This window comes from Zingiber officinale, chromosome 4A (genome assembly GCF_018446385.1).
Source record: "Zingiber officinale cultivar Zhangliang chromosome 4A, Zo_v1.1, whole genome shotgun sequence".
Classification (NCBI taxonomy): Eukaryota; Viridiplantae; Streptophyta; class Magnoliopsida; order Zingiberales; family Zingiberaceae; genus Zingiber; species Zingiber officinale.
This window is the reverse complement of record NC_055992.1, coordinates 4575925-4591654: the sequence shown is the minus strand read 5'-3', so window position 1 is coordinate 4591654 and position 15730 is coordinate 4575925. Positions and strand designations below refer to the sequence as shown.

Below are 15730 nucleotides of genomic sequence, written 5' to 3'. Positions count from 1 at the left end.
CTGAGATGATTTACTGAAACATGGTTTTAATTTCAATAAATTTATGGTTACACGTAGGATAAACAATCGCACTAAATATATTTTATAAGTATTTTTTTAATTTAAAAATGATGAATAATTATTATTAAACCGATTTTTAAAAATAAAATATTTTTAAAAGTTTGTTTTAAATGGCAGCGACAGGAAACATATTTTCCTTCTTTACCTTGGCGAATTAATCTGCCTTATTAAGGGCTCTCAGGAAGGAGGAGGAGCGACATGATGGCGCAATTTCAGCAGTCAATCACCGCTGGGACGGCGGTTGCGACGACGCAGTCTCAGGATCTGATGGAATCGAATGGCGAAGTTTCTTCGCAGGCTCCTCCGAAGCAGGTGGCTCTGGCCATGGAGCGGCTGGCTTCCGCCGCCCGAATCATAGCCGACATTCGGCTTGGTGCCGACCGCTTGCTGGAGGCGCTGTTATTATCGGCCGACGATCCTCAGCAGTCGATTGACAGGGTCGCCCAGCTTCTCCGCAAGGAGGACACCTCGATGCGCCAGCACTTCAACGATCTCCGCGGACTCGGTGCTCTCTCCTCCCCATTCTCTTTCGTCGATCTTTTTTTTTCCAGTTTATTATCCATATAGAACTTCGTGGTTTATCTCTCCCTGATCTACTGAGATCACTATACGATAAATGCCGCGATTCTGCCAAGTACAATTCAAATTGCTTCATTTTGCTTCCTTAGGGTTTGAATCATTATCTTGATTTTTGGTTGCATTCAAACCGTTTGATTTTTTTTCTCTTAGGATTTGAATCTTATTATTGATCTTTATCTGGTCACTTTTGTTGTTGTTGTTGTATTCAAACTGTTTCTGTCATAGGCTTAGAATCTTGTTCTTGGTTTTTTTTTTCTAGTCCTTTTTTTTATTTCAATGTTACGTCTGATTTCTTTTGTTTCTTGGTTATGATGTTGCTTTGTGGTTTCGGTAGGTTGACCTGTCAAGGATCGTTGTTGGTCCAAAATATAAGCAGCTATCATCTCACATTGTTGTTGATTTAATTGTTGAATCCCTAGCCCATAGGTTTGGAACAAAATACATAATTCAGTGTGAACCTGCTCAGAGTACTATAACCATCCAGCATATTGTCTAGGAAATTGGCATTCAAAAGAAAATTCAAGCTTTTTCCAGGTATATGAGTTATTAACAGTAGTAGTATATCACTCTTCCGTGAGTGAATGTCATGAGAATAAAACTATCACGCTTAAAACTCTAGGTTTGGCTTATAAATGAAGTATTTTGCCAGTTTAATTTTGGTTTGCCGTACCACTTGTCCTACAGTTACCATTTTGAAAATAAACAGAAGTCTTCTGAGAAAGAGAAAAGAAAACTATAAGATCTTTGTTGTCAGTATCATCATCAACCTCTGTTAGTCCCAATTATTTGAGGTCAGTTACATAGATCTTATTCTTATATTGAATGTTGTGCAAGACTACACACTGATAATAATCAGATCTCTTAACTACAATTTATTTGTCTCCTCACACTCAATTAGACTCTTCGCTTCAACCTGTTTAGCTATAGTAAGTAGAAAGTTTATTATATTTTTTAACATTGCTGAACAAGTATTTCCATTATTTCAAACATTTTTCAGTATAAATTAATTTGTATTCTCTTCCTTTCTTAGGAAACCAACTGGAAGCTTCTGGGGTATTGAATGGGTCTACCAAGCTACGAGGTAATTCTTGGGGATTGCACATGCCCCTTGTTTGCCCGGATGGTGCAGTTGTTGCATATGCATGGAAACGACAACTTGCAGGACAGGCTGGTGCATCTGCTGTTGATAGGACTAGGTAGGATTTAATTGCAATGTTAGTTTACAATGAAGTATTTTCTCAGTGATTCTAGTACTTATTTTCTTTTCATAAATTTTGGTTTTAACTTTTATTTTGTCTCTTCATCTTTGTCAAGTTCAAGCTTCTGGTTTCATGTAGGTTACTATTTTTTACCATTAACAATTCGGATTTTTACTTTAAAAATATAAGAGTTAGTCATTTTCTCTACTTCTGTTGTTCCTTGGATATAATATGATTGTCAACATACTAGTCTTGTTACATTAAAATTGTCCTAAATCTTGTCTTGCTATTGGCTCTCAATGCAACGTACTACTCTGGTGCCTGCTATTTCAAGATACTTCATTGGTTGTAGGATGTCTTACCAATACACAATATTTCTAGTGCAGCAAACTATGGATAAAATATATGAATGAGTTTCAGTATCTTGATATTCTGGCAGGGTATTGTTCCCCGTTTTGTTAAAAGATTTGACCTGGTAAATGCATTTGAATTGGCTTGTATCTGGGCCATAGTTGATATAATATAAAAGATCATGAATTTAAATGATTGGACATTGTCTGGTCATTTAGATTCTGATAGCTTATTGTGAAACTTCTGATGAAAAGATCAATAGTTGAATAATTAATTGCCCTACCATGTATTGTACCAACAATTACTTCAACGCTCAGAAATTTTAGCAGATGTTGGAAATGGTATGGCCTAGCCCTACCTACTTTGTTGAAGCTATGAAAAAGTTTCATTATTTGTATTGCATTCCTAAGCACTTGCACTTCCAACTTCCATTCTGCCTATAGCTATCACTGCAATTAAGATTGAGAGGAGGATTAACAAAGAGAAATAAGGGAGGGGGAAATAAACAAATAAAGAAGCAATAGATGGATAGAGGTGAAAAGAAAGAAAAAAAAATTGTGAGAAGAAAATAATGACAGAACAAGTAGAGAGTCGCCTCAAACAGTACACTTTAGTTCATATTGGTGAATAATTGGACTGACATGCACCCAATTGCCAACGTTATATATCCTGTTTCAATGTCAGTTTTGGTGGTTGGTTGGCACAACATCATTTTGGTGTTAATCAATGTATTGAGTGTTAAGCACAGGAAGTGTTTGTCAGTATTGATTTGGTGGAAGGGGGAAGGAAGAGGAAGATGAAAGTGAGAATGAAGAAGGGGAGGAGGAAGAGAAAGATGAAGATGAGAATGAAAAAGGAGAGGAGGAAGATAAAGATTAAGAGGCGAACAAAAGAGGGAAGAGGAAGAGGAAAGAGAAAAGAAACAAGAGGTAATTTGTTACCTTACAATAGCTAGACTTTCCTATTTACTAGACAATAGCTTCCATTTGGTCGTCCTTGTTTCAACACTAGTTTAACCATATCCGACCTGCTGTCTTGTTTCAACACTAGTTTCAACGTTTCAGAATATTTTACTACCTATTTCACTTGATATGAATATGAAACTAGAGTTTAAGCTATGCACGGATCATTCGTATGCTTTCTCAAACCAATCTCTTAAATGAATATCTTCCTATGGAAACTTTCCATACCATTTACCTTGTCCTTTGTTACCCAGTTTTCATCATAGTTTCTCAATGCTGTGGCTGCTCCAGATGCCGATTTTCAAGTGTGATAATTCAGATAATTCTTATGGCTACTATGAGGAATACAGGTTGATTTTCCTTGGTGATCCACATGGTTTATCTTCTCACCCTTAGAGGAATACAGGTTAGACAATAGGGGTAGCTTAGAGTCCCAAAACTTCCTTCTTATTCATGTGATGGAACAAGAAACTACTGTTGCATCCAGACTGTTTTATCCATGATAATTGGAATTTGCCCTTAATGTAAGGGTTCTTAGAATTTTTTTGGAGTAAAAAGTCCATTGATATTGTCCTTACTTTAAAAGTTAAAATGGGAATGTAGTAGAAATCTTATGATTCATTAATTATTTCCAGATTAGCTCTCAAGGCATTCACTGATCAGAAAAAGCGATTTTTCCCTCACCTAGAAGATGAAGTATCAGGAGATGGAGAGCCTGAAAATGCCAAAAAATGGTTAGACTCCCAAGGTTCTGTCAGGACTCGAAAAGCTGACCATAAGGAGAAGATGTCATTATTTGACGTTCTCAAAGATTTGGAGTGTGAGTTCCCAAATATAAGAATCTTCACTTATCAGCGTCTAGATTGGTCAAAAAGAGCTTCTTCATTGTCCTCTATTGTAAGTGAAAATTCAGACTCATTTAAGAATCAGAGTTTGAATCACTCAAGCTACACAAGCGCTGGGGTATCTAATGTTGCCGCAGTAGATCAAGCAGCTGTGATTGAGTTGCTGGTTCCTTTTATCTTCAGAGCTGTGGTGTCATTGCATCCGGCAGGCTCCATAACCCCTGATGCCCTGGCATTTTTTTCTACTGATGAGGTACAATTAACGGGCTGTTTAATATTATCAATTAAGTTTACTTTTTTGCTCCTTTCTTCTCTCAGACCCCCCTCAAGAGGCCTTTCTGCTCTTTTTTTCTCATCAATCTAATTTCCCTTAAACTTGAGTTTCCTTAGTTGGAAATCATTTGGTAGCTGTAGTTAATTTTTACTTTTCTCCAGACTTAATATTTGTTCAGGTTAATCAAGTTGAATATTATATTGCTGACCATCTTTATTTAGGCTTGGTTTAGAAAATCATTTCCCAAAGTGTTTCGGCCTTCAAAAGCATTTTGAGAGTTGATTAAGATGTGAAGTGAACTCATGTTCAAAGTGTTTTTATTCAAAGCACTGCATTTCTAAATTGCTTTCCAATGTTTCTTTTCCTAAGCAATTTTTGGATAGTAAAAAAAAAAATTAAATACTATAAATATAATTTTAAAATATAGTGAAAGACAATATTTTTAATATTTAAAAGTTAATGTTTAAATATTATTTAAATAATACAAAATAATCAAGTTTAAATTAGAATAAAATTAATATGTTAATAATACATTAAATGATATTAAAATAAAATTAGAAAAAAATTTAAAATATAATTTAATAAATAAAATAAAATGTTATTATTTAATAATTAATATTATAAGAATAACTTGTCAAAATAATAATTCAAATAAGTAATATCATTATGATTAGTTTAATCTTTAAAATATATTATGATAATAAAGTATTACAAATATCAAAATCATTACCCTATTGAATAAACAAAAAGTTAATATTATACGGAAATTTAAAATATTATATTAATGATTGAATATTTTTAATAAATAATTGGCTAAAAACATTTTAACATATAGGTGAACACTAAGCTGGACAAAAAAATTAGTATTTTATAAACTATAATTAATATAATGGAAAGATCAATTCAATCAAAGAAATTTTTTTTTTAAAATGGTGATATTATATAAATATTATTTTATATTTTAAATTAATATAAATAAATAAAAATGATGTGTATATAATTTATTTTAAGTTTTAATTGATCATGTTTATTTTAATCATTTTGTTATGCTGTCATTTTTATTTTAAAGCAAAAACTGTTTTCTAAAATATATTTTTACCAATCTAGATTGTAAGATTGTTTTTTCAAGCGATTTTGAGATTTAGGTCAACAAACACTTAACTACTATGCCAAATCCAGCCTTATTCACTTTGTGAGCCCGCTCACTACTTTTTAATTGATTAAATTTTTGATTCAATGATTGCCATAATTTACGTAGTGCTTGTGGATCAATATTTATTAGGAGGCCTGTTTCTAATCAATTCAACCATATCAAACATGCATGCAATTGACATTTCCAGTAATCATCTCTTCTCTTTCATTTTTTCTACTGTAATAATTGTGATTAAACTTTTCTAGGGTGGCAACTACATGCATTCAAGGGGTGTATCAGTACATCATGTGTTTAGACATGTCACAGTAAGTTTTCCATAGATTGATTTTTTTCCTTGTGCTTAATTAACCTTTAAAATCCAGTTGGCAGAGTGAAATATGTTAACTCCTTCAGTTTTGTGAAGTGTTAACAAATACATCATGCATTCAACTTTGTTCCTATGCAGGAGAATGCTGATAGAGCATTGCAGTACTTTCTCAGTGTGGAAAGTAATCATTCACTCACTGTACTTCTGGTATGTCTAACCCTCTTAGTAGGTGTCTAGGTATAGATTTCGTAGTATGAGAATAGTGCCACATTTAGACCTTGTTTGTTTTAAAAAATTTCTTTTTGGAAAATAAAAATAAAAATAAATATTTTATAAGTTATTTTCTTAACACATTTATATTTATTAGAGGTGAATGATGTGATAAATATATTTTTAATTTTTAAAGACTTTATTTTATTTTCTGAAAACTGCAAATTGAAAATAGACAAGGCCTTAATTTTTTATAAGATTCTCTAAATCTGCCTCTTTTGTATCCGGACTCCCATCAAGGATGTGTTTTCCTCCTTAAACTATGCTCCCGGTTGTAACATCACATGCATTATAACCTTGATTTTAAGATTCAATGAAAATGGTATACGACAAGGTTCGTGTAATACACAGAATGGTGTGGGTGCCTATGCTGTTTCAATTAGTCCTTGCTAAAAAAATCCTAAAACTAAGCTAGTTTAGGTTGTTATTAAGAAAATCGATTTAACCAATTCAAAAAGATTGTATAATTGATATGTCCCACCTAATCAACGAGAAAAATGCAAAAGGTACACATTATCTAAACTGTCCAATAAGCAAAATGTTCTCCTGATGCAACATTCCAAAGTTTGTTATGTAGATTTTTTATCTATCAAGATTACTAATCCTATTTGAAAGCGGTGAAGGCGGTGAGCTAGGGGCGTGGCTCTGCGGTTGACCAAATGAAGATTTCATGTTGTCCTGCATTAGTGCCGGGCCAGGGAAGGGGTCCTCGGCGTTGGCCCTTCGACGTTGAAGTCAGGGATCAGTTTGTGAGGAAGAAATAATGAAGACGAACAACAGCAAATGAGTGTGTAAAATTATAGACCATCACATACCTTCACTAGTGAATGGAAACCTCCTTTTATAGGGTCTTGTATTTACGCATGCATCTCAAAACATTTGCACACTTCCCAAGTGTTTCTAAGAAAGGACATGTCATAAAGTGTTTCTGATACCTTTCCTTAAATGAGCGTGCAAATCTTTGTGATTTTACATGCTAGAAGCTTCTAAAGTACGATTTGCCTGCAATATATTTTCTATCCTTTATGGCACAAACTTCCAAAATAGTAAGATATAGCGAGAACATGGGACCAGCATTAGGTCGACCAGTCGTCACTCAGGGAGATCGGCGACTCGACCCTATGGGTCATTGTCGATGACCCAGTCTTCACTCGGCCCCTTCCTTGACTGTAAAGGAATAGAGTGTCCGATCAGCTTACATCCCCGATCGGTTGAAGCCGTCGGTCGGGTTACTCAATGATCCGCAATGAAGCTGGCCTGCCTGACCCGAGTTGAGATGCAAAGTCCAGTTGGACATTCACATCCAATCGGCTACTTGGCCAGCTCGGGCACACCGCTTCAATTACTCCTTAACTTTGGCCTCCACGTCAGCCGGTCTTCCCTATTTTGACCCATTTTTTGGGGATCCACCTTTTTTGCCGCATCAATTACTGTATAAATTGTTAATCTCTTTTATCATTTTGTTGATTATTTTTTGATTCATCATATATATGATATGTTTTTTTTCAATTGCTTTGGTTTTAATAGTTGGTGAACCATATTAGTTCTCCTTCTACATTTTTGAAAATAATCTTTTTAGAAAAAAATATTCTCTTCTCATTTTATTTATTCTTAGATTTTCATTAATTCAAAAATAACTTAAATTAATCATTTTCTTCTCAATGCAAAGCTAATTGAATATTAAGGTTATATCAATCTCAAATGCATTGGGTAGTTTCACTAGGTTGATTTGTTGTTATACTTAATGGGTAAAGGCTCCCATTAAGGCTTCTTTCATATTTAGCATTATATTTCTTGCAGCGTTGGATCTGCAGCCATCAAACATTATTTTCAAAAACATGCAGGTAATATAATGATTTTTTTTATACTATCCAATATCATATTAGTAGTTTCAGAAATTAACTGATATCTTTTTATGCACAGTAAATGTGGTCGTCTTTTAAGGATGGACAAGTCACTAGCTTTGCTTTTGCCTCCTGTTCATCGTGCCTTTTGGGAAATGTCTGCAGCCAATTCTAGCCAAATGAAATTGGCTCCAGATTCTGTTTCTGCTTATCATATTGGGTGTTCTGCTGATGAATTCTGATGAAATTAACACCTATTGTTGTCAGCTTAAAACGTCCTAAAATAGTGCTACTGGTAAGCATTTTGGAGACTTTCCTTTTACATCTGTACATGTTTTTGATTTTGGATCTTTTGCAGTTGTAGAAACTCAAGCACGATAACAGATTTGTATAAAGTTTTCCATTTATTTTGTACTGTTTGTTTATAGGTGTTGTATTGACAGATTACTTAATTGTAGTAAGCATGAGCATGCAATGAGAATTTCTTAGGTCTATGTAAGATAGATCATAATCAAGATCATAGTTGAAGTAGCACAGAGACAAAAATCTCACATTGACTGAGAACAACACTTATGAAGAGAGGAACATTATTAAATTAATGGTTGGGGGATTATGGTCCCTTTTAGAGATTCTAACAAAAAAAAATCCAATAAATTTAAATATTATAGGGAAAATAATTTTTTACTTAACTGGACTCAATCAAACTTGGAACAAATCTAGTGTGGATCCCTGTATCGACATCAATATATCCCCTGTAGATTCCTGTATTCTTCACTTCATTGACATCAATAAGATCCTTTGCAAACACAGATGAAGAGAAGAGGAGCAGGCTTATGGCTATTTACTGTCTTTAACTCTTTCTCTCACAAACTAGTCTTAGGATTGAGCTTCTCCCAGGATGGCATATTCTTTTGTTCTCCCTACCTATCTCTTCCTAATTTTCTGTATCGATTTGCTCAGAATGATTATTCGTCACTAGTAGACCATGTTAAATTTCCAGGAGTTGGTTGTTGTAGGCAATCAAACTTTATTCTTCTAACTACTGTCCAGCTACCTACTTATTTTTCAATCATTTATGTTAACACAACACTTCAACCAACTGTATTCATTGATAATTCCTTTTATTATTTTCTTTTGGCAACAGATGAAATCTGGCTAAATCTATCGACATCTTCGAGGAGACAATATCAAGTCATCCATAGGCTTCTTGAAGGCACATAATTAAGCTGAACCAACCAATAGGAAGAGGGAAGTCAGATTTAACTAGTGTTTTTCCTCTCTCCAAACAATTTTTTGAGTATTTAGTTTGCTGGGGTGAGATCAAAGTTGTCATTTCCTTTTTGTGTGGCAACTCTGAGTAGTTGTTGCCCAATCTAGTTTCCATGACAGAGGAGACTTAACATGTGACCTAGACGTTCTGTAAATCCCTCTCTCTCTTCATTGATCTATGAACATTGAATGGCAATCGTATCTTCGCAGAATTGTATAATATTTTTGTAAAAAACGTCTTTATGGTCTAAAAGGTTTATATATAGAGTTCAGATCCTTTGTCCTAAACTCTCGTATCTCCTCATCGATCGGATGGTTATGACATCCTTGAGGCGTGTGTGATATCTTCGTGATGTGCATGACATCCTTGAGATATGATCTAACTCATCTGATTAGTCACAACGGATACGAACTCTATATATAATGGATGTTTATTGAATTTTTTTAAGAAGATTATGTATTTTTTAAAATTGAAAATAACTGTTTTTAAATTAAAATTAGCCATGTCAGATATTTTTAATGTACCAAAAATATTAATTTGGACTAAAAAATATGCTAAGGGTCTTATTGAGAATTTTAAGAAGAATATGCTGTTTTTAATTTTAAAAGATAAATTTTGTGTTAAAATTACGCATTAATCTGCAACAACTATAGAATTCATTTTGACAGATAAAAATAGTTTATTTTTTTAATATAACATAAAATATATAAGGATGCTTTTTCTAGATCCAAGAAAAATATGTTGATACAAAATAAAATAATAACAGATGCGGCTTGAGTGCGAGTAGAAGGACGTTGAAAAAATGATGCTTATGTTGACTAGGTGTTGACTGAAGGTGATGTAGATCTCCAACGACTTAAGTCTGTAATCATAGAGTCGTTGGTGCCGAGCCGAAGAGGAGTTATCTGGCGATGGCCCTTCGACGCTCAAGTCAGCTACCAGCGACAAATAAATGAAGTAAAGAAGAAAGGAGCAACAACGTGACTGTAGCTACAGTGATAAAAAATATACCTCCGATGAAGTTTTGGGGCTTCTAATATAGAGTTCTCGGGAGGCGTGCGCACGCTTCCCAAAGCATACCTGGAAAGACCGTGTCAGAAAAGTGTGCTTAACACCATACCTTAACAGCCCGGGCATATCCCTGACATGACAGTGGAAGCTTCCATCGTACGATCCTCTATCTGACCACGTCGCCGACCATGCCGCCTGTCGATGACACTGATCCCTAGGAAGATATTGTCAACTGCTCCTTTGTCTGTTATTGGGATGAGCGGGAGGGTCGCTCGGCCAGTCTGCCATCTGGGTGATGCAACAACCGGGTCGAACGTCCCGAGCGAGAGAGCCGCTCGGCTAGTCTGTCGTCCGGATGATACAACAGCCAGGCCGAGCGTCCGCTCGACCAATGTCCTGCTGGTTGGCTCCCCCCATCGGACGAGGGAGCCCTGTCTACCAGGTCGAGGCTGCATCCACTGTTTGGCCAAGCGAGATGGACGCTCGGCCTTCGTGCCTCCCTGGTTGAGCCTCATGAGCGTCGGAAGCTCGGTGTCTGACCGAGCTGTCGAATTGTCGGATCTTCTACTCTTCCTGCTGACCACGGAGGTAATTCGCCCAATCGGACGACCGCCTAACATTGATCACTTTGACCTCCTGTCGGGCCCTACCTTACCACCAGATCACGTGCCTCCCTATCAAGTCTAGTCGAAGGAGGTTGCAAGTCCAACTGACTGGACAAGTGATCTGGTGACCCATTAGTCGATCAGCCAATGGGCTGGTTGGATCCCGATCGGCCCGTGTAGGACTAATCTTTCTCGGTCGATCAGCACTTTTGAGCCTTCGTACTTGGATTTTTTTCCTCATCGCCCCCGGAGGGGCGCGAGCCGGACGGTCAATGCTGACGCCGCCCAAATCTCCTTGGAATACGCACAAATCACTCCCATTAAGACCGAGCACGCACCCACACCCATTAAATGCTGCCCTGTGGGAGGACGCCACATGTCGTCGGCACAGCCACTGCACGTCCAAGGTAACAGCTGTTGATGTGACGTTTGGCGGTTCGAATTCAACGGTCGGATGTACGCTCCAAGTCTCGTGCCCTAGATCGGACGGCTCTGGTCCGCCGCACCCCTCTTTATAAAGCCTCAGCGTCGCCATTTCTTCCTCTGCGTTTTCTTCGTGCTCTCTGACGATTTTGCCCCCGGCGGTTCCTCTGTGTCCAGTGCTCCGGCAATCCTCGTCTCTTTGCTGCGGCGATTCCTTGCTCCCTATGTGGTCCTCTCCTTATCGTAAGCTTTCCCTCTTCATTGTTGCTTCCCCGCTGCTTCTTTTCTGCCACCGTATTTTCCAGCTTTCTATGTTTTCCGGCCATCTTTCCCTTCGAACCTTCTGCTTTTTCATTTCCCGGCCATGGCGAGTTCCTCGCAGCCGTCCGACCCCGCTCCCAGTCTCTGGTATACTACCATGGAGACCCGGCTCGACGCGGGCGACGCCACGAGTTTGATAAACACTTTTGACCTCTCTTCCGACCATGAAATAGTTCTAGCCTCTCCGTCCAATCGACCCAATCACCCATCGGTCGACACAGTCTGTTTCATCCGAGACCAATTTGTGGCCGGTCTTCGGTTTCCCATCCACCCTTTCATAACCGAGGTCTACAATTACTTTTGTGTCCCCCTTGCCCAGCTCGCCCCGAATTCCTTCCGTCTGCTGTGCGGTGTGACAGTGTTGTTCCGAGTGCACAGCATTCCACTGACCCCTCAGGTCTTCCACTACTTTTATTACCCCAAACAGTCCGAGCTGGGCACTTGTTCCAATCTCGCATCAGTCTGGTCTTCTTTGATAAAATGTCCTCCTCCAACAAACACGGGAAGGAGTATTTCTTCTTTCTGAGACTCCCCGAGTGGCCAAGCTTCCGGACCATATGGCAGGTCGGGCTTCCTTTTCTACCTTATTTGAAGAGGTACAAGACCTGGCCGGACTACCTTCATGCTGCTAATATGTCGGCCAGCCTGAAGTTCGACATTCATAAGTTGCTGCCAGAGGGTGTGATGTACATGTTTGGGCTAAGTCCGATCCGAACGAAGCTCCCCAGCAGCCTAGGTATAAAATTCCTCAACCTTCTTCCTTTGAGTCTAACTGATTCTGTTCTTCTTTTGCAGCCGACATCATGATGTGTGCCCTAACGGCCGGCATAATAAAAGCTAAGCAAGCTGAGATTGAAGCAGCGGCTGCCAAGGAGATGGAGCGGCTTGGCTTGACCCCTGTCGACTCACAAGAGGGCACGGTTGGAGAGACCACAACTGTGGGTGACGGGACCGTCGAGCGGACTCCCAGCACAGGAGGGGCGACTGGCCCAGGATCGATCCGAGAAGCTCCACCCGTCATCCCTGTTGAGGGTTCGGGGGTCCTCGGGCGATGAAGTACCACTCTCCCGCAAGAGGCGCCGAACGGACGCACCTTCCCGTTCCGCCACCTCGGCCGTCCAAGCTTCTGCAAGGGGAGGCACCCCGTCTCCAGCCGCTCCCGTAACATTGGAGGCCACTGTTGGTGCGGTTAGCACTAACGGTTTAACTCAGGTTTTGATGAATGAAAAATTAGGTTAAGTTAGGTTTGTCGTTATCTAACACTCTGACTGAGTGTGCAGGCGAAGTCCAGACAGGTCGACGGACTGACCGGATGTCTAGCACGAAGTCCAAGCGGGTCGACGGGCTGACCGGACGCTTGGCACGAAGTCCAAATGGGTCGACGGGCTGACTGAACATTTGGCACGAAGTCCAAGCGGGTCGACGGGCTAACCGGACGCTTGGCACGAAGTCCAACTAGGTCGACGGGCTAACCGGATAGCTGGCGAGAAGTTCAGACGGGTCGAAGGGCTGACCGGATGTCTGGCGGGTAAGTGAAGGTAAGTCACTGGAGGGGAGTGACTGTGAGGACGCGTTCCCGGGAAGGGAACATTAGGCGTCGATCCGGCTTAGATCCATTTCGGATATCTAAGTCGAGATCGTGACTAGATTCCGGTCTCGGAAAGACGGAATCTAAGTCATACTCTTTATGTTGAACTTATAAACTGTGCTAACACTTTATTTTGCAGGATATACATTATCTATTTGTCTTGGACTAACCTTGTCTTGCAGGAGAAGATGTTCTCTGGAGAAAGGTGGTCGGGGCGCCCGGAGGGGATCCGAGCGCCCGGAGGCAAACTTTATCCAAGACGCGGCGTCGACACGTGGAGCTCGCTGGTTGGGATTGCTACGTCACACTAGGGCGCCCAAAAGGGATCTGGGGCGCCCCGAGCATCATATAAAAGAAGGGTTAAAGGCAGATCTCAATACAACAACTCTGAATTGAAAACCTGCTCTCCTGTGCTCTTACAACGCTGCGAAAGATATCTGACAAAGCTCTGTCCGTTTCTTCTTATTTTCTATTGTCGGTATTTCTTATTCTAGCTTTCATGTACTTAAACTTTGTAATTGAATATTCGAATTGCTAGTGATTGCCCAACGAAAGTACTCAACGAGTACGGGCCTTGGAGTAGGAGTCGACACAGGCTCCGAACCAAATAAAAAGGTTCTATGTTAGCATTGTTTTACTTTTTCGCTACGTTTACTCTCGACGAATTTTTGTAATCGATATTCCCCCCCCCCCCCCCCTCTATCGAACGATCATGATCCAACAACCACTTCCTCCGAGCGGACTCTATCTTTGACTGAGCTATCGGAGCCGCTCGTAGTTCAGTCGATCACTTCTTTGCCGCTAGCTAGGCGGAAGGTGACATGGTCCGCTATCCTGCCAGTCCCTCCTGCTCAAGCTTCCGGCCCGTCGACCTCCGCTCAATCGGCGGCGAGCAGGAGACAATCCATCATTGCCACGCTTCGCTTTCCGACGGAGGACCTTCTGGCACCGGGCGACCAGCCCAGCTCTCCTCAACATCAAGTCTACATTCGCGGTCGCCTCGCCCGCGTCTGGGAGGAAGCAAGGGCATGAGCGGCTGTGAAACCCCCCTTGCCGATAGTCACCTGGAGATGTCCACCAGGGTTAGTATTCTCAACTATCAACTCATGATTTACCTCCGATCGGCACTAATGCTTGCTTGTAGTTCTGGGTGGAGAACATCGTCATGTGCCAGTGGTTGGCTCAGGTGGAAGACGAGCTGAAGAGGCTCAAGATTTCTGGAGCTTCCTCCTCCCAGGGGCCACCGACCGCATGCCTGCAAGCCGACCTGAAAAAGGCCCAACAACTTCTTGCGGAGGAGCAGTAGAAATCGACCGAGCAGGCCAGCAGGCTGGGCCAGATCGAGGCACAATTGAAGACCTACGATCATAAACTCGAGCTAGCTTCCAAAAGGAAACAACGAGCCATCGCCGATCTGGAGCAGAAAAACCAGGATGCTCGGCAGTTGGCCGAGAAGCTGAAGAAGGTCGAGGACTCCCTGGTTGCCGAGTGGGAAAGCCGCTCAGCTAAGGAGGGGGAGCTTCAGGATCAAGTGAAGCGCCTTGAAGAGGATCTGGGGGCCTCCCGGACGGCGTTGACAGCCTACCAGGAGGTCGAACCGGGCCACTTCGCGGTCCTGAGGCAGCAGTACCTCCGCTCAGACCAATTTCTGGAGAAGGCGACCAATCGGATTGTCCGCTCATTCGAGCTGGCCATCGACGCTACACTCATCCAGCTGAAGACGAACGACCATATTTCTGAAGCTCTGTCCGACAAGGATGTCGACCGTGTCCAACTCCTCGAGTCCATTCCCGACGAAACCTTTGATTATATTGAGTGAGCGAGGGACTTGTAGAGAGTATTTTTTGCAAGCTTTGAATGTACTCCTACCGTTCGGCAGTGTTTAACTTATTATCACTGAAATCTTTTTGTGCCCTTTCTTCATATGCTATCTTACTGCTGGTATTCGGCTATGTAGTTCCGATCGGTTATTACGACTGTACTTTCAGTATTGAAAGATTCGCTAGGATCATACCTCCGAGGTTTATAGTCGCCGCTCGACTTTGGGGTTTAATGTCACCGCTCGACGATTTGGTGAAGACCGGGGTTTAAGGTCGACGCTCGACCGTCGATAGAGACATGAGTTTAACGTCTCCGCTCGACGATTTGGTGGAGACCGGGGTTTAAGGTCGCCGCTCGACCGTCGATGGAGACATGAGTTTAACGTCGCCGCTCAATGATTTGGTGGAGACCGGGGTTTAAGGTCGTCGTTCGACCGTCGATGGAGACATGAGTTTAACGTCGCCGCTCGATGAGAATTTTGATAACCTTATTCTTTTTTCATTCCAATTCTGCGCTTAAAGGAAACAAGCAAAAAGGATAGTATACATCAATTACATTGGCACACCTTTCATCCAACTCGGTACAGCTAGAGATGGTTCGCGCTCCAAGGACGTTCTAGTTTCCGCCTGTCTTCATCCTCTAGGTAGTAGGCTCCGGAGTGGAGCTTCTCCACGACTTTGAATGGTCTAACCCACGGAGCTTCTAGTTTAGTGACGTCACCGACCGGCTTCACCTTCTTCCACACGAGGTCGTCGACCTGGAACGACCTCGGGATCACTCGTCGATTGTAGTTCTGTCTCATCCTTTGCCTATAAGTCATCAACTGAACGACTGCTTTATCGCGAGT

The 15730-nt window shown here is 40.8% G+C and overlaps 1 protein-coding gene across 3 annotated transcripts; it reads left to right on the top strand.

Moving 5' to 3' along the window:
* The first annotated feature begins 180 nt into the window (after window positions 1-180).
* On the top strand, window positions 181-9339 carry LOC121969342 (mediator of RNA polymerase II transcription subunit 27-like). Of its 3 annotated transcripts, XR_006108547.1 has the most exons (8): window positions 181-565; window positions 1670-1835; window positions 3787-4249; window positions 5669-5728; window positions 5869-5937; window positions 7801-7844; window positions 7924-8139; window positions 8989-9339. XR_006108547.1 is itself a non-coding variant. In XM_042519386.1 (7 exons), the coding sequence occupies exons 1-7, from the start codon at window positions 259-261 to the stop codon at window positions 8084-8086; spliced, it is 1272 nt and encodes a 423-aa protein (XP_042375320.1). In that variant the 5' UTR covers window positions 181-258; the 3' UTR covers window positions 8087-8352. The 3 variants fall into 3 exon arrangements, 2 of the variants coding, with proteins under 2 accessions (XP_042375320.1, XP_042375322.1); XM_042519386.1 differs by lacking the exon at window positions 8989-9339 and having other exon boundaries at window positions 7924-8352; XM_042519388.1 differs by lacking the exons at window positions 7924-8139; window positions 8989-9339 and having other exon boundaries at window positions 6624-7830.
* Window positions 9340-15730: the final 6391 nt, after the last annotated feature.